This window comes from Bombyx mori, chromosome 23, assembly GCF_030269925.1.
Source record: "Bombyx mori chromosome 23, ASM3026992v2".
Taxonomy (NCBI): domain Eukaryota; kingdom Metazoa; phylum Arthropoda; class Insecta; order Lepidoptera; family Bombycidae; genus Bombyx; species Bombyx mori.
Genome location: NC_085129.1, coordinates 16,026,411 through 16,046,039, shown reverse-complemented (window position 1 = coordinate 16,046,039; position 19,629 = coordinate 16,026,411). Strand labels below are relative to the sequence as shown.

Sequence of the window (19,629 nt, the reverse complement as noted above, 5' to 3'; positions counted from 1 at the left end):
ACTCCTGGAGCACGCGTGACGTCACACACTTAACACCGGGGGCGCGACCCTAGTACTGACCTCGATATACTTGGGCTTAACGTCCCCTTGCGGCCGCAGAACGGGAGTGGGGTCGGCGGGTGGCACGGGGGGTGCGGAGTGGGGCGCGGGGGGACGGCCGCGGCGACGTGCTTCCTCCAAGCTGCGGACAGTAAGTTTAACAGTTCAAATTCATAGTCATACACGTGCGGCGCACGCGGTGGCATGAGGGTCCGACCCCGACACGAACCTCAGCAGTTTGGTGTGCTGCGTGACAGGCAGACTCTTGGGCCTTCGGACCGGCTCCATCCCCCTGAACTCGATCGCTGGCTCCGGCTCTGGTGTCTGCGCAAGGGAAACTGACATCAGTCAACAGTTAATACACAGTTAATTTTTACTCACCGTACTCAGACTAGTTAAATAAGATAAACTTTTTGATATTTAGAGAAAACAAAAGTCAATATTTCAGATCCGTACCTGCTCCGGGCTGGGGGGGGCGGCTCCCTGCTCCCGCGCGAACAGCTCCTCCGCGTAGCAGATCAGGAACTCAGTGACCACGGCCTGCGGGGGCGTTATGTTATGTGTTACGGCGACTGTGACCCACACGTGTGTCCGGGGACCGGCCGGTTCGTGACGTAGATTCGTAACCCCTTTACTGTGCCATCGAGTTATAGAGCTATTTCTATAATTATAATGTGAGGCAAGAGAGTCAACGATCCGGTTTCGAGGTCTGTGTGCTTAGTACAAGTTTTTTAACGTTCTCGATAGCGTAAAAGTTAGCTCATATTTGTATGAAATGGGATCCAGAACGTTAAAAAACTCGCACTAAGCACACTGAGCTGCTCCGTATGTATTTCTGAAAGAGAGCGATAGGGAGGGAGAGAGTTGAGGCACGTACCTGCACGGCGACTCCGTGCAGCGCGTGCTGCGGGCGCGGCGCTCGGAGCAGGTTGGGCGCCCACACGATGGCCACGTTGCGCGCCGTCATGCCGGTGCTGGCGCTCTGCAGCGACACGCGCCGCAGGTGGCGCATGAGGTACGCCATGGTCCTGCAACAGGGCGCCGCGACGTCACGACCCGCCCCCACTCCTCACAGCGCAGCGAGGGGAGGCGGGCGCTCACCGGAAGTGCGGCGGCGGCAGCTTGACCACGGTGTCACGCACGGCGGCCAGCCTGCTCGCCTCGTCCGGCTGCTGCACGGCGCGCACGAAGCTCTCGTACAGCTGGTACGTGCACAGCGGGTTGGGCAGTTCCCTGTAGGGCAAGCCGCTGATCAGGGGGTCTGCAGGGGAGATTACTTCAGAGAGTAGTGAACTGACTACCGTCATGTTTAAGCTTTAATTATTTTATTGATCATCTCACATATACTGGTAAGGAGGGGGAAGGTGCGCTCGCACGGAGACTCCTAAATCCTGCTTATTTCTGTCGCGGAGCAGTAATGCGTTCCGGTTTGATGATGGAACAGGAGACTTCGACCTCGCGTGTAAATGTGGTGAGTCGACCTCACGTCGTGATGCCAGTGAGTCAGTTTGTTCGGTAGCGGTCACTGTGGGACCGGGGACCACGACGACTCTTGTTATTCAAAGTATCGATAGTGCAGCAGTGTGTTGTCACTAGTGGGGCGTACCTGAAGTACATCTTGAGCAGGCTGGGCACGGCGTGCGGGTCGGTGGCGGCGGCGGGGCGCAGGTCGGGGGGCCGGCCCGCGTCGAAGGCGTCCCGCAGGCGCTGCGTGAGGCCGGCGCCGCCCGACAGCCGGTACACGCCGTCCACTGCACCTGCGCTCTCGATGGCCTCGGCGCACTCCACCAGCACCACGGGTACTGCAACACGAGGCGCGCTGTGGTGGCGGCCGAGCGCTTATCGCGGCGGCGGCTGCGGCGCGGCACACTCACCGTCGTGTCCGCAGTTCAGCAGGTGCTCCCCGAGGTCGCAGCCGAACACCCGCTCCTTCAGGATGCCTTGCTGCTTGAGGCTGCGGCGCGAGGGTCGGGACAGTATGAAGCTCCGGAAAAGCGATATGAGCTTCCCGTGCTTTCGGAGTACCGGCTTGATGGGCGCCATAGCAACCGAGCTGGGGACGGACACGTTACATTGTGGCGGGAGGGCGGGGGCGGTCCCCCCTCCGTCCCTCCCGTGGCGCTACATACCCGACGATGGGGGGCGGCTGCGTCATGTGGCGCGGCACCTTGTCCCCGATGACAGCGACGCAGGCGCGCGGGAAGAAGCCGACCCGGAACCCGCGCTTCCCGCGCCACCACACCGATTCCTGCGGACCTGGGACAGCGACGCACCGACTATGCATAACTACAGATATTACAGGTAATTTCATAATTTTTTCATTTTTAGTTGACAGGGAAAAAATGAGAATACTATTTAGCACAATCTTGATTTTGCCGTCACACACTATGATGCGAGTGTAAGGGAGCCACTGCTCCGACAGTCACCACTCTCGCAATCTGGTCTTCCCGGTAACCACTCCGCAGCAGGAGTAATTAGAGCATGAGTCCTTCCGTAGCACTAAGAGTAAGAGTGGGATGATCACCTGGCATGTCGATGATGGATATCATGTCGCCAACTTCAAAGCTGATTTCATCTCGAGCCTGGAACAAGTAAAATCTGCGTTGGTGTTTACACTCTCACTTCATCCCTGCACCTCGTACATGTTCTATCTTGTTTGTTTTACTAATTAAGCAGGTCGGACGAGCCCGCCGCGAGGGGAGGGGCGCGGGGGACCGCGTGTGAGGGGGGCGTACCTGCGAAACGTACTTCCTGACGGAGTAGGCGGCGGCCACGGCCGGGGTGTTGATGGAGCTGGAGTCCTCGTTGGCGACCAGCAGCCGCTGACCTGCGGGACGGGCGATACTAATGTCACAAGCGCATCATGAAACACTATTCACCAGCAAAAGCAACGCTTCTTGTTAATCTAATAACAGATATTAATTTTGTTCCTAAATTTTTCTTAATTCATGTCGTAGGTTGTGGGTCGGTGTGGCGGCCTCCTGGCCCGACAGGACCTCTGCGCTATGCCGGGCTCAGACTCGTGGTGAAGAACGCGAGTAGTCGTATGTTATGCTATTTTTGTTAAACCTAAGGTTTTTCTAACACACCCTTATTGTCCATCTGCATCCAGTAAAGCACGGGCCCGCAGTTGATGGAGTCGTCGGCTATGATGGACAGGTGGTGCAGGTAGTCAGCTATCAGCCGATGGTATTCCTCCTCCGGGGGCAGCGGGCCCGACAGCTTTTCCGTCAGGTTGGGCAGCCCGGACACTTTGCGGTCGTAGATGCACCTGGCGACAGGGGGGGCGGTGAGGGGGCGCGGGCGGCATAATACTTTTATATTTAGTAAAGCAACAATATGTACAGCTCATACGCCACGCAAGAGACTTTGACCTGGCGCGTCAGTAGAACCCTGTTTCGAAGGGTGATTTTTAACCAGCACCAACTCAACTGTCTCCTTAATGACAACTGAGGTATTCCCCTCCCGCCTCCTGCACGCTGTAGCCTCGCGCCGGTCGGCTGCAACTTACCTGTGTAGTAAGTCGTCCAACTGTAGCAAGTTGTCCCTGTTCCTCATGAGGGTCCACTGTCGACCCTCAGACTCCTGAGGGGAGCTGACGTGCGAGCGGACTTGTATGCAGATCCATCCTGGCAACAAGACACACAGATGAGTTCCGTTCTGCCGGATCCGACGCCGCCGCTGCAGCTGGTGCGGTGGGGGCTGACCTTCGTCGCCGGAGTCCGCGGCCCGCTCGTCGCCCGGCAGCGCCAGCAGCGCCAGGCCGCCCAGCGCGACCCGCTCGTAGTGGAAATGCGCGCACTCCTCCAGCTTCGGGAACCGGCAGGCGCCGCCCCCGCCCGTCGGCTGGAACGCACACACATCTGAGGGTCGGTACCGCGGCGCGAGAGAGAGGCGACTCCCGCGGCGCCGCAGACTTACCGACTCGAGGTCGAAGGTGTTGGCAGCGGCCGGCGCGGACTGGCTCATGCTGCCCTGCGAGACGGGCGTCGGGGCCAGCGCCGTCAGCGACGTGGAACCTGGCGACAGAGGCGAAAAAGGGCTTAGTGACGTACAACAGACCCGGGGTCAATCAGTCAGAAATTAATACAGCAAAAATATTTCATTATCAAAACTATTACGGTTCGGTTTCCAAGGTTCTCACGATTTTCAAAGAATTAATACTAATCCTCGCCGATCAACGCGCGAGTTGATACGACGGCCTCCCTGTCAAGGATGGGAGGATGCCAGGATCCTGATTCTAGGACGGTGTCCGGGTAGTGCCGTCTGTGTGGCTTGTCGAATAACGGCGGAAAAATAAATTCAAGATGATGCCTACTTACATGCGAAAAATTAAAATAAATTATTGATTACCAGAGTTTTCTCTCTTGCATTCTAGGTCTGCCGTGTGCCGCGTCGAGCTTCGGGAATCTGAACTGAATCGCACCGACCTGGAACAGATGATGTCGATCACGTGTACTTCCCTTCTACGTGGGATGAGGCCCGGGCGAGCTTGTGCCAGAGCTCCACGTAGCTCATATAAATCAGAAATGTCCGGGACACATGCGGACCGCTTGCAACACCTTTTATTTGCGGGAAAAGAGCTGCACCTCACACGAGGTAGGACTTGACAGTCTGCAGATGTTGGGAGCAGACCGTGGGCCTGATTATGTCTTAGGGCCCTGCTCATCGAAATGACTCCCCTTGCACTCTCTCACCCGACATCCAAGTTCGCCCGGGGTCAGAATCCGGTCAGAGTAGGGGGGTTCCCGCGGTCGCTCTGGGAACGCCCAGGTTTTCGTAATTGGCGACACTACGTCAGCTGTGTCCTGGTCCGAAATACCCCGTTGCTAGTTGCGTCAGCTACCCATTAAACTTAAGCATAACATTGTTTAATAATATTGCATTTAATTCTTTGGCCGGTCACATTTGAAATCCATTTTTATATATACTACCCACCAATCACAATTTGTAAGGTCTCATAGGATAAAAGAGTTACTAAATTCTATGGACTTCTCAAGAGTTACGGAGTCTCAATGCATGAAACATCTGTCCCACCGCTCTGGCATTGCAGTGGCACCTACCCCTGCCCACAGTAAGAACGCCAATCGATTACACATCTATGTGGTTTTCATCTTAATTACAGACGTGTTAGGTGTGTATTTCAAGATTTGACCACCAGCATATCCCTCGCGAATGGAAGAATTTATCATTCGTAAGGTCGCAGATACAGGCCTTCACGAAACCGCACGTGACGTAACTTGTGTGCTGTCAGTCGGCAACATCCAGTCGCTGACTCGGAGGGCATACCTGTGGAAGGTCGCGCACTGCGTCATGGCGTCCTTTTCGGAATCCACGAAGGCCCTGGTTGCAAGGGACTGACAGGACATCACCGAACCGTGGGGCGAGCCCTGAAACGTAAAATGATCAAAATTAATTATTATATACTTAAATTTACAAACATTATACACCTGGCAGTTGATGTACTAGGAAAGATGAACGTGTCTAAAACCTAAATCAGTGTTTTTTTTGATAAGGTTAAAAATCTATACGTAAGTAAATAGGCAATGTCAAAATACGTATCTGTACAATTCTCTCGCCGGTTTGGAAATCAACTGACAGCTTTCAGTTTGATCAGTAGCTTTTTTTATTATATGGTTGCCCGAACGCGTTTCCAGGTTCACCAGGACAGGTGGGCGAGCAAAGGCTCAGCCAGGAGGGGTGGGATTTACTAACAGTTTCCAAGTGCCTCCGATGGAGACTTGATAGCTGAAGAGTAGCTGCTTCACGAATCTACTACCGGATCGGTATCGCGACCCGCTGAGAAGATCCGGCGAGAAACTCAGCGGGCTGATGTATGGATTAGGTTGCACTTCGAACTCTTTGCCGAGTTCGACGCGTACGGTTACAATGAATACTATCAGTAGCTACTATTGTCAAGAATAAGCGCCTTCAGACATGAGATTCAAGTCTCCTTTACAAATTAACCCGTAAATTCAACGCGCAGGATGGCTGTACCCACCCGAGCAGGCTCTCAGGACGCCCTGACACCAATAAAATATCTCTCACCAGTTAGCCAATTTATTAACTAACGAAGGTCTCTTCAACAAATAAATGTGTACAACAATTGCATTACGTTATATCATATTCTGACGTCATAATTACGTGTTTAGTTTCTTTATTGTTCATAACAAATCGGATAACAGTCGGCTTCGAAGGAATACATATCAGTTCTTGTCACACATTTCTTTTTTTGGATTCCGCTATCCAATATCGAACAACAAACCCCGTATACATTAGAATGTACGTTTTATTAATTAAACTGACGAAATACACACAGAAATACGTCTAGTCTTAACGTGCTTCGCTTCAAAACGGACTTGAGAAGAATTCCTGAAGGAAAGGAAAGTCTGCCATCATTAGCAAAAACATCACGCACGAATACATAATATATAATTGAGGTCACAGACTGTAAATACAGCGTTGTTGAAATGAAAGGTTCTCAATGCTTTCTTTTTAAAAAAAAATAAACTAGCGAATTTCTAGTTCTCGGAACCTTTTGCCTTGCCTAGCTCAATGTGTTGATCCTGCGTTTAAATATTACCTGCCTCAGAATAAGTACACGGCAAATTCATGTTAATTAAAAGACAGGCTTTTCTGAAAACTTCAAGCCTCTCATATGAGGGGACGCTAAAGGGAGTCAACAAATCTCATTTAGGAGCATCACTTCGGGTCGCAGAGGTAGAAGATTAAGTAAAATCGCCTTTCGTGTTCTTACATAAATAACGAACCGCGTAACACAACCAAACATTAATTAATCTGCTCCCAATATTACGCTGCGCACGTAACACGCACACCGTCTCAAGTCCGCGAGCTCTCGCATCAGACACTCTACCCTGTGTGCTTAGTGCGAGTTTTATAACGTTCTCGATCGCGTAAAAGTTAACTCAAATTTGTATGCAGTTGGGACAGCGCCTCTAGCGGCAAACGTAAGCAAACTAAGTACACTGAAACCCAAATTCCTATCCATTCGAAAGTATGCAGTACACACAAAATAATATACAAGAAATAAGGCATCGGTAACTCAAATTAAAAGTACTACTGGTAGTGGTGATACACTATGCAAGAAATCTCTTAGACCTTCGATGTTTCCCGACCGCTATAACATGTCCTTCTTCAAACGAGGCTTGTGGAGAGTATTAAGCGGTGGGCAGCGGCTTGGCTCTGCCCCTGGCATTGCTGAAGTCCATGGGCGACGGTAACCACTCACCATCAGGTGGGCCGTATGCTCGTCTGCCTACATGGGCAATAAAAAAAACCCTTGAATCGCACGCAATTTAACACAAAATATCAATGCTCCAGTGTAATGTGTGAACATTGGCTTTAAACATGTTTTTTACATAAATTTTTTTTTTTTATTGATTAGGCGCGTGGACGAGCTCACAGCCCACCTGGTGTTAAGTGGTTACTGAAGCCCATAGACATCTACAACGTAAATGCGCCACACACCTTGAGATATAAGTTCTAAGGTCTCAGTATAGTCACAACGGCTGCCCCACCCTTCAAACCGAAACGCATTACTGCTTCACGGCAGAAATAAGCGGGGTGGTGGTACCTACCCGTGCGGACTCACAAGAGGTCCTACCACCAGTAATAAACTTAATAAAACAACTAGTAAGTATTTATTGCACTTCTACTTATATCGAGGTACTCCACTCTGTATTTCTTAGAAAACCGTTATTTTCATTACAAACATCTCTGTATAAGCTGCATAACATTTTATGTACTAATAAATCTACATGTTGAGAAAAAAAATATATAGGTTAATTGCGTTCTTTCTACGATTCACGAACTAAATGCTCGGTTATAAGGCGAGCGTGTAGATGAGCGTGTAGCTGAGCGTGTAGCGGGTAGCGGTTAATAATAAAAAATACAACATATTTTTATGAAGTTTAGGTTCAAGTAAGTATTGGAAATTTCGCCGAATGAAACAATACATATTATGTCAAGACAGTTGAGATCGCTTGTTACTTTTTATGGGCAGAAAGTGGTCCTCTCGCGCCAAATTGGCGGGCGGTCATCACGTGATGTCCATGGGCGACCTCTATGTCCGATAGTCGCATAGAACTAGATGGACCTCTACCATAGGGTCAAAACAGAAAATTTTGAGTTTTTTATTAGCTTGTATGAGAGATGAGTTCACGACCTACATATTATTATGTATGTTAGGCTGCGAGAATCCATAACATAAATGATGTGAATGTTGAGGTATGAGATCGATATAACATTTATATCGAAATAAGAACACGGCTTTTTTTTATTGGTTAAATGGGTGGACGAGCTCACAGCCCACTTGGTGTTAAGCGGTTACTGGAGCCCATAGATATTTACAACGTAAATGTACCACCCACCTTGAGATATAAGCTCTAAGGTCTCAAGTATAGTTACAGCGGCTGCTCCACCCTTCAAATCGAAACGCATTACTGCTTCACGGCAGAAATACCTACCCGTGCGGACTCACAAGAGGTCCTACCATCAGCTAAAAGCGTTGCTTTCATCTAAAAACATAATTGACATTCTCAATTGAACAGGTAAATGTTTCACTTTGGTTAGTTAATGATTCATAAGAACACCGCTCACTCAATAATATATTCGTCGCTATTCACATTAAACCACAAGCGACCGCTACCCGCTCTCAGTAGCGCCACATCCGCGATAGACGTTTATGAACAATCAAATTTTGGTTGTTAATAATTACGAGTCAATAATTGATAGTGTGATGGCGACACTATTCTTAATTACAACGGACGGTACGGCTTTGCGGCATCAATAGAGTTTTTCAATCACGGGATCGCGATTTCGAATTTGGATTCGAAGGAGACCGATTTAAAATGGATGATGAACGTTTTATTGTAATTTTATTAATAGACGCTAGTCGTGGAGCCGGCCGCTTCGTTTGGACGGCACGCACAGCTGGTTCCACCGTGTATACCAATATGAAAATGGTCAGGATCTTACGTAATAGTGGTCTAGTTTAGATAACACTGTCTCTCAATCTCAGTCTCCACTCTATTGCATAATGACTGTACTACCATACAAACTTAAATGCAACAATTGCTCCACGATATTGTATGGTGATATCCAATTATACAAGCAGACAAGATGTCTTCAATGAGTAGTGGTCCGCCAGTAGACAAAATTCGACTATAATTAATTGATATTATAAGTTTAAACATTATTATGGTTCTATTGTCAAATACTTCTTTAATGACAGATTTCGCCAAGACTACACTATAAATAAGTAATATTAAAGATGTCAAATATATGGTAGTGTGTGTAATGTTTTTTTAATGATTTAATTTACTTTTCCTAAAAAAAAATAATTTATTTTTTCCTAAAAAAATAATTACATTTGCACTCCTTTTCTATATTCTCTATAAGTGAGTCGACTATTATCAAAGCCGGCAATGTGACTTTTGGACAATTATTGGTAAATCAGAAAAACGAATTATTGACTTTGTATTCCATTGGCAGTCACAAAACTCTTCTGAACGACATCTTAGATAAATAACAGGTTAAGTATTAACCTTTATTTAATGCAGGTTTTGAACCGTATTCTTTGAAGGAGACGATTATATTCAAATCAATCTCTATTGACATATCAATAACATTTTTTTGTCGAAATGCACAGATTGTCACCTTTGATAATAGACGACTCAAGTGTGGGAAATTTCATACTCCTCAGTCTGTGCAATTTTCGTAAAAAGTTTTCATGTATTAATATATAGATAGATATCTATAAGCTTTGGTAAAGGCTTTGCTCCCACCAGCGAGACATCTACTGACACTATGTTATGAGAAAGAAAATATCACATAACATTCTAGTGTTACTCGGTCAGTTTACGTTTACTCTACAAATTAGAAATGACGAGATTCTCTCACTTACATGCCAATATTTACAGTTAGATAAAAAAACTGCTTACAATAAGTACTGTTTTCTTTACTGTTAACCTTTGCCTTTCTGTGGATCAAAGATATCTGGCTAAAACCTTAAACAGGAAAAAACAGTCTACAGAACATCATTTTTATGTTATTCATATAGGTATACAAATTATGAACATTTCACAGTTTTGTGTGACTACAAAAAGCTGCAAACGTTTCAAATTATGTATTTCCTTCAGTATCATGGATATCAAACACACAATCATTTTAATCTACAACATATGAAACATGCACACAAAAACATGCAAAATTAAAATGGTAATTCTTTTTTCAGTTCACAGATGCATGCAGTTTCTAATATCTTTTGACATATGTTATGATTACAGCATTAAACTTATGCATTTTATTATATTCTCTAATACTTATTCAAACCAACCATTTTTTATTATTGGGTTCAGTGCACAAACCTAAAACTGATGATTTTGTTGTTTGATATTTTTATACTAATAGTTTAAAAGGGGCATTGATCTTTTTGATCCTTATAATTTTATAATAACAGTCTTTATTTTATTAAGGCAATGTGTTCAGATTTTTTGAATATTTTACTTCTCAATGTCAAAATGCTTTGTCAAAATTAGTGAAAAAACAAGGTAGGGAAAAATTAATAAAATAAAATAGGTAGGTAAAGAAAAACAAACAACATACAGACAACATCTAGAGACAGCCTCGTAAGACTAGCTCCTCACATTCTGTCCACAGAGTAGCCACCCATCTGAGCAGACCCCGAAGACTCTTCTCATGATGTTGATGCTTTTTTAAGTTGCGAAGCACTAACATCTGATGTCTTGTGTTGTGTGTACATGAGATACCTTAGCCAAATTATCATTTAATAAAAAAAGATAAAAAACTCTTTTTTCAAAAATGATATGCAGGTCTGCAGTGTGCACTTGATTTCTAGTTCTTTTTCTTGAAAATGTCGTTCACTACAACGGAATATAAACAATTGTGTGTAAATTGTTTTTGGCACAACGATACCACACCACTCGGAAACGAAACAGATCCACAAACTATTGCACTGGCACAGTTTTAGACGTTTAGAAAGTTAACAATATTTCTCAATCTTTTGACAACGAAAAATCTTCACGCTACACTGAATTGCACTTAAAAAAATAAACAAAAAGGTTAAGAACTCCAGTTCATTTACGAAACGAAAAATAAAATAAGTAGCTACATGCAAAACAAAAATAGAAATATTTTTTCAATGTAACAAAAGTCGCGAACCCACTTTGAGATTACTGAATAAATAATCATATAAAACTGCTTTTTTCGCTACACATATTTTAAAAATGTTTTAATTCAACAAGAGGTATTTCTAATTAAATTATGGCAAAATATCCAACAGCAATCATAATTCAAGAGCACTTCCCCCCGCAGAGCCGGCCCGACTGCGGTCGATGCGATGTTGCCAGAGTTCACAACACAATTCACCTGAATGTCGCGGGAACCTAAGACATTTTTTTGTGTCGTAAATGTCAATTTCATTGTATATTAACGTGGGCGTTTTCTTTTGTTCGAGCTTCATTGTGTTTTATTATGATTAAGAATTTTGTCCAAAACGCTAATGTGACAGAAATAAGAATAATGCTATTGTGATTTTTTAAAGTAATATTTATATGGTAGTGAAATGCCGAAAAAGATTTTTAAATTATTCAATTCTTTCTGTTTGTCCGTATATGACTGACGATTAACTAAACTTATAGAGAGCTTTTACCCAATCGAGAACGTTAAAAAACTCGCACTAAGCACACAGGTTCCTATGTCCAACCAAGTTTTTTTTATTGCCCCTGCAAGCAGACGGGCATACGGTCCACCTGATGATGAGTGGTTACCGTCACCCATGGACTTCAGCAATATTAGGGGCCGAGCCAAGGCGCTGCCTACCGTTAAGTACGCTCCACAAGCCTCGTTTGAAGTAGGACATGTTATAGTGCTCGGGAAGCACCGTGGAGAGGAGCTCATTCCAAAGCCGAATGGTACGTGGCAGAAAAGATTTGTGGAAACGCACTGTGGATGAACGCAGTGGCTCCAGGGCTCCAGGTAGTATGGATAAAATCAACTCCGGTGGCGGGCAGTGCAATGGTAAAATCGAGATGATGGGATCATCTCAGACAATTTCTCAGAGCACTCCCCGTGGAACATACCGTACAAAATACAGACAGAACTGAAGTCCCTCCACAACCCAGAGGTTCCAAACGATCCCAGAGAATGGGATTATAGACAACCCAAACGGCCCTCTTCTGTATGTTTTTTTTTTGTTGCTTAGATGAGTGGACGAGCTCACACCCCACCTGATGTTAAGTGGTTACTGGAGCCCATAGATATCTACAACGTAAATGCGCCACTCACCTTGAGATATAAGTTCTAAGGTCTCAGTATAGTTACAACGGCTGCCCTGCCCTTCAAACCGAAACGCATTATTGCTTCACGGCAGAAATAGGCGGGGTGGTGGTACCTACCCGTGCGGACTCACAAGAGGCCCTACCACCAGTATTTACGCAAATTAAAATTTTGCGGGTTTCATTTTTATTACACGATGTTATTCCTTCACCGTGGAAGTCAATCGTTAACAATTGTTGGGTACATATTTCATTAGAAAAATTGGTACCCGCCTGAAATTCGAACATCGGTGCATCGCCTCAACACGTAAGCACCAGACGTCTTATCTATTAGGCCACGACGACTTTTAGAGTCAAATGAAAGAAGTCAAAACTCGTGTTTTATGTTTCTAGCTTTGTTGGTGACCATGCATGATGGCGACCACTTACTACTGCGGGCCGCAACCGCGTCTGTTTTCAACACAATGTGCGTGCGGGCTTCCTTCGGGCGCTCGTTGGGGCCTTGTCGAACAGGTGCGAGCATGCAATGTACGATCTAATACAGACTGTTTTCTACACAACTTACCCTTCACATATCCACGGCAAACGTCTCCGGCGAACTCTGAACTTTACATTATGATTAATCTATTTAGTTGTATTTCTTTTGGCGATTTCATTCTTCCGAAGCCGTATGTACTTAACATATTATTATCGTATTGAGGATTGACTACGCGGCCTAAAGGAATACTGACGCCCGGTATAATCGTATCGACCTAGCAATCAGCTATAACATCGCTTTGTTCGTGTTATAGTTTACTGGCCAGCATTATAATCGTCCGTCCGGTACTGGTACTGGAGCAATAACTTAGAATGACATCAGTCTCCTCGATCTATTACCACTTTCACCGTCATTTTATGGACAGTAGTTATAATTATGTTAGTCGTAATAGTTTTGAATCTTCATATTACGTTGCTGTGATGGAAATGACTCCTATGCCTCCGTACATGTGGCTGTATTTACGTTATAGATCTTCTCCGACCACATAATGACCTGTATCAAAGTAATCGTATTTTCCAGTTAAATTGTAAGATCCGGTTTTAACAGATACTCAGGGCTGATATATCAGGGTACGCCTAAAGTTTCTGGACTCCAATGCCACGCTGGCCGCGCTTACCTCAAGTATCGATCTCATTTCCTTGTATGTGCATGTTTATTTAAATTAAATTAGTAAAAATGATTTATATTCAAACAAAAACTAAAAAACCTAATTTACGAAATAATAGCTCATAAATCACCAGCAAATATACCAACAGTCAACAAGCCAAATCTGCAATTTAATCGGAAAACCCTCATAAACTAATTACTAATCAATCTCAACGTAATCTGAACATAGACTATAGCGAAACCGACGCAATTTCCGTTTCCCTGGCTCGTCTGGTCGAACAGCGTCGATTCTAATTTTCACGAGTGACGTAACATCATATTGCTATGGTGGAAGTCTGTAGTTTCTATTAACTCGTTACAGGGGGTTTCAAGCGACGGTGAAAGTTGCTTATGGTGTAGTCAGCTAGAGAAATATACATTTTCGTGTATTAACTTATTACGGGCAGGCATATGTTAGAAGAGCTACAAACGTGACTTACATAATCTAGATTATGGCAGTAGGAACTGAATAACTGACAGTCAATACGCAGAGTAAGTCAATGTTTTACCAATGTAATAGAGATTGGTGATGTCTATAGGCATATGTGTGTATGTATATACTTAGCTCGTCTATCTACAGAAATAAAATTAGAAGGAAGTTCATTATAATTAATTAAGTAGATGCAGGTAAATATGAAAATGTCGACTCGGTTCATAACCGCGTCAATATCCTAAAATATATTATTATTAGAGGCGACTCCCTCTTAAGTCAAAGTCTATGGGCGGAGCCATTGACGACGAGCACTCACGTGGACTCGTGACGTCATCTGGAGGGGCAACTCGTCATCTGGAGGGGCAACCGACCGACCAGCGGGGACATCACGCCACCTCGGATCACTTTTGCTAGCAGCACGCGCAGCGTTCACTTGTCTTAGATTTAATATTCTGTGTCGATCGTTCCTACCCACTTTTGTATTTTTTTATTTATTTAAATTATTAAGCCGTTGCTAAAATTATTTAAATCAAATTCTACCAGCTTCCTCAACAAGCCATTTAATATTGCAAAGTAGTTTATTTCAATAAGTTCTTTTAAAGATATAATTACTATGTACTTCAGCAATTACTGCTGTTATTTACTGTAAGGAACACTTTGACATTAAATTCAAATCTGATGCATTAGAAGTTAATTTGAGTTTTGTCGACTTACGGTGTTTTCACTACTAGCAATCAATGTCTTAAACAATTATTACTGTGGACAATTACAATACTTTGGTTAACAGGACCACAGGATCTCGTGTAAACTTTAAGTTACGTGCATTTGAATTGAGAGCATGCTTTTGCACGCAGTCTTGATCCTACGATATCTTCTGTTACATAAGTTACCCGTTTACAGAGGCATTAAGGTATAATATAATAATCATAAAGCATAACTATTGGCCATCTGAGGAAGTTCATGTTTCGTAAATCCGAAGCGAAAACAGTTGATGGATGCCTTTCGCGCTTATACTTTATATTCCGAGTTTTATATGCAATTCAAATTAGTTTAAATAAGAGCTAAACGCGGCTTATCGTTTAAATTCAAAAAGTCTATTACTCTATTGTGAGTTTCGATATCAGTAACTTAACACCCTGTACATGTAGGAACATAAGCATAATGTTGTCGAATAGGGGTTATCCTAACTTACAGCCCAGAGGAAAACATGAGTCCAAGTGAAGATATCGGAACAACTATAGAGATATATCACAGCAGAGCTGTCAGCTACAGTCAAGGAGCACTCAATGAGCTGCATGAAAAGAGTCACAAACCTAAATAAAGTAATACCCTTGAAACAGGAAGATACAAATTTTCCGCTACAAATATAAGCGAGTCGGGAACGATGTGTGTTGTAGGATCCCAACCGAACCCCCACACTACGTCGGCGACATTCGCGTACCTACGTACGTAGCGATACCGGTTTAGTGACGCCACGCGACCTCCAACCGTGACTTTTACCTAGAACCCGCTTTATATTACTGCTATTGTACTGTTTCATTTGACTGTGCTTTTTACGCTGAATTTTTTTACTACTAGATGACTAGAAGCATGATATGAGTTTTTTATTATGACAAAGTAACCGTCCGTCGCAATCTCTGAAGTGGCGAACTTTTTTTTATTTATTAGTTCGGTGGACGAGCTCACGGCCCACCTGGTGTTAAGTGGTTACTGGAGCCCATAGACATCTACGACGTAAATTCGCCACCCACCTTGAGATATAAGTCCTAAGGTCTCAGCATAGTCACATCAGCTCACGGCAGAAATAGGCAGAATAGTGGTACCTACCTGCGCGGACTCACAAGAGGTCTTGCCACCAGTAATTACGCAAATTATCATTTTACGGGTTTGGTTTTTATTACACGACGTTATTCCTTCACCGTGGAAGTCAATCGTGAACATTTGTTGAGCACGTATTTCATTAGAAAAATTGGTACCCGCCTGGGATTCGAACACCGGTGCATCGCTAGATACGAATGCACCGGACCTCTTATCCCTTAGGCCACGACGACTTTAAATCGGGTCGGGGTATTACTGGCAGAGTTTGATGTTGCTACCGATTGAGCTGTCATCCTGTTTAAACGACAGGGTACTCATTATTTTAATTCAATCAATACTTCAACAACGGCTTTTGAGGAGAACGAAAAAAAAACCACAACATTTTGATTAAATCCTGAGTAAAGATGCTTAGAAACAATTCCCTTTGGCGTTGCAATAAAAAAAAACAAAAAAAATTGAAATAATCATTTGATTTATAAATAAAGAGTAACAAATAGTTTTTTTTTTCCGTTTAGATTTATTAATCATGGGACATTTATAGCACACACCGCATTCCTTAACACAAACTGACTGAGTCACAACCGGTGCTCAATAAAAACCGAGAGGACAAACATTAATCCTAATATAAAAATGGATCAGAAGTATATGTAACACGTAATATAACACGTAGTAGATCTTTGGAAGTTTTCGCGGCATTAAGGTTAAAGATCCCGGTGTGTTCCCGTATTAAGCGATGATGCTATGCCAGGGTTCACATCCAACAGGCAGGTAGGTCCTACTTAGCAGATATTTACGAACACCCTTCACAGTAAAGGAATTTGTTATGAAATGAACATCAACCCAGCAAGAGATTATAGTATAAAAAAATATCGGTTGTCTGTATGGTCTGTAAAATCAAACCCGCAAAATTATAATTTGCGTAATTACTGGTGGTAGGACCTCTTGTGAGTCCGCGCGGGTGGGTACCCCCACCCTGCCTATTTCGGCCGTGAAGCAGTAATGCGTTTCGGTTTGAAGGGTGGGGCAGCCGTTGTAACTATACTTGAGACCTTAGAACTTATATCTCAAGGTGGGTGGCGCATTTACGTTGTGGATGTCTATGGGCTCCAGTAACCACGTAACACCAGATGGGCTGTGAGCTCGTCCAACCATCTAAGCCATAAAAAAAAAGTCGGTTTACTGACGATAGTTGAACGTAACAACGTCATAAGGAAATACTGATGGAATGGTTTCATTTTTCATAAGAAAATTTTAATTTTATTTGTTTGATAGATATTTTGTAAGGACAATTCATACCGGATGATAAGTGAATACCGGAGCCCATAGACATCTACTACGCAAATGTCGTCACCCACCCTGAGATAAGAGTTCTAAGGTCTCAAGTATAGTTACAACGGCTGCCCCACCCTTCAAACCGAAACGCATTACTGCTTCACGGCAGAAATAGGCAGGGTGGTGGTACCTACCCACGCAGGCTCACAAAAGGTCCTACCACCAATAATTTCTCTGATCTACGAATTTCGATGACGAAAATATTACAAAATTATAAAACAGAATATATGGGTATGAAGTTCTACTGTCTATATTTTCTGTTGTAGGGTTAAAACAGTAAACTAGTAGAATTAATTGAAGAATAAATAAGTTGAAATACTTCCATCTTGATTATTTAAGTTGCATGTATTTATTTCCCCGTCTTTTATCCAACACAATTGAAACTTTGTGGTTGCTGTTGGAACACCATGGAACGTTTCTTATTGATACTCAGCAAATAAAACTACGCATAGGGATTAATTATGAACTTACAAAAAGAGAATTAACTCGACCACATGCAATGGAAGGAGCTAGTGACATCATATCCGGTTGCTAGTAACCGGAGTTAACCAATTGTGGGAGTACAGTTTTTTTTAATGGTCACACTTTTTTTGACAATACTTACTATAGCTTGTTATGTCTTAAGTACGACAGGTTATGAGTTCGATATTGGGCACGTGTCGACTGTCGTGCACAGAACGGTTGGTTCTATTTCACACTCATTTTTTCCTTTTTTTTAAAGTCCATTCCGCGAACGAGTCAAAATCCCACGTATGTTTTTGTTTTTATTGCTAAACGTGTGGAAGAGCTCACGGCGCACCTCGTATTATATGGTTACTGAAATCCATAGAAATCAACAACGTTAATGCCGCCCCGCCCTTCAAACCGAAAAGGATTACTGCTTGGCGCCGGAAATAGGCAGGGCGGAGGTGATACCTACCAGTAATTACGCAAATTATAATATTATTCCTTCACCGTGGAAGTCAATCGTGAACATTTGTTAAGTACGTATTTCATTACAAAAATTGGTACCCGCCGGCGGGATTGGAACACCGGCACAGTTGCATCGCTCGATATCAGTACACCGGCCGTCTTATTCTTTAGGCCACGACGAAATAATCATTAGATTAATTTCAATTTGATCAAATTCAAATATAACTACGTCAATTCTAGGTACAGCATTTATTTAATACAACATTTTGTATTCCAAAATTGCTCATCGACCGATACGTGTAAAATATAAATAAATAATAGAATAATATACTTCTACAACTAGAAACTCGTTTGAATAATATGCATGTTAGTTACGAAACAATATAAAGATCTCGCTTCAATGATTAGTGGTCCTAGTACACAACTAGTTATGTTAATCTATTAATTTATTCATTCAGAGAACTACTACTCATTGTCGAATGAATAAACTATTAACGTATCGTACGATAAACTATTTTACACATACTGTGTTTGTTTAGTGCGACTTTTTTAACGTTCTCGATAGCGTAAAAGTTAACTCAAACTGCGCCCCTAGCGGCAAACGTCGGCAAACATTGCTACTGCATACAAATTTGAGTTAACTTTTACGCTATGGAGAACGTTAAAAAACTCGCACTAAGCACACTGGTGGCGTTATGGGTGTGGCCAGAATTGAAAATCTTTTTAGCTATCTATATGAAGATAGATAAAAAAAACGCAATTATTTATTTCTGATGGTAGGGCATGCTCGAGTTTGTTGATGGATCCACTTGATCCAATCTCGATGCTGTTCGCACTGGACACTTGTAGTGTGTATGTCTAACATATCTATACGTGTTCTATGATCAGCAAATATTCGGTGGATGTCGGAGTACCCGTCAGACCGGTGATTCGAAGATTGGGGGGCATGCTCGATTCTGGGCCACAAACATTAAAATTATAATTACATATATTAAGACATTTCTAGGGAATTTTTTTGACATTTCCTGTCTTAGATTCCGAGGTGTGGCACCTAACAGGTTTCGACTTCCTGCGCTTAGTTTTATTTATTCATTTTAATTAGACCTCCGTTATATTACCAATATAAAACCGAGTACCTGATCTACAAATCATTAAAAATCGCAGTCACTCTACACGCAACGAACGCAAAACAGGTAATGCTAAACCATATAGGTTAGTTAAGAGTGGAACTACCTATCGCATCAGATGTATACATGATCCCACTGAACCACGAGTATAGTTCGCGCTCTAGGACTTCATGTTGGCATCTTTGGTCTCCAGGTACCAACCAACTCCATGTAGAAACCATCCCCCTTTAAAATTTACGGCTATGGCCCACATGACCTATGGCGGTAGGCAGCGGCTTGGCTCTGCCCCTGGCATTGCAGAGGTCCATGGGCGACGGTAACCGCTCACCACCAGGTGGGCCGTATGCTCGTCTGCCTGCAAGTGTAATAAAAAAAAACCTGATTGTCAGCGTCTTCCATCTCTAATTGACAACAATAACGGAACTTGACGAATGTGTACATTTCCGTTGACAACATAATAGTAACTTT

General features: G+C 43.5%; 1 protein-coding gene across 5 annotated transcripts in view; it reads right to left on the bottom strand.

The window, feature by feature from the left end:
* LOC101737509 (GTPase-activating protein CdGAPr) overlaps positions 1 to 19,629 on the bottom strand; it is a 53,450-nt gene that overhangs the window by 12,067 nt on the left and 21,754 nt on the right. For 2 of the 5 annotated variants that reach the window (XM_062675311.1, XM_038019172.2), the window contains 16 exons: positions 5,329 to 5,429; positions 4,393 to 4,469; positions 3,961 to 4,058; positions 3,747 to 3,885; positions 3,551 to 3,668; positions 3,129 to 3,310; positions 2,775 to 2,866; positions 2,564 to 2,621; positions 2,169 to 2,295; positions 1,914 to 2,092; positions 1,646 to 1,841; positions 1,141 to 1,272; positions 917 to 1,067; positions 496 to 579; positions 269 to 363; positions 61 to 181 (listed from right to left, as the gene is read on the bottom strand). In XM_062675311.1, coding sequence (XP_062531295.1) covers positions 61 to 181; positions 269 to 363; positions 496 to 579; positions 917 to 1,067; positions 1,141 to 1,272; positions 1,646 to 1,841; positions 1,914 to 2,092; positions 2,169 to 2,295; positions 2,564 to 2,621; positions 2,775 to 2,866; positions 3,129 to 3,310; positions 3,551 to 3,668; positions 3,747 to 3,885; positions 3,961 to 4,058; positions 4,393 to 4,469; positions 5,329 to 5,408 — 1,929 coding nt within the window. In that variant the 5' untranslated portion in view covers positions 5,409 to 5,429. Of the gene's footprint in view, positions 1 to 60; positions 182 to 268; positions 364 to 495; positions 580 to 916; positions 1,068 to 1,140; positions 1,273 to 1,645; positions 1,842 to 1,913; positions 2,093 to 2,168; positions 2,296 to 2,563; positions 2,622 to 2,774; positions 2,867 to 3,128; positions 3,311 to 3,550; positions 3,669 to 3,746; positions 3,886 to 3,960; positions 4,059 to 4,392; positions 4,470 to 5,328; positions 5,430 to 10,665; positions 11,410 to 19,629 lie in introns of those variants that run through there. The other 3 variants (XM_038019169.2, XM_038019171.1, XM_062675312.1) reach the window with 3 other exon arrangements.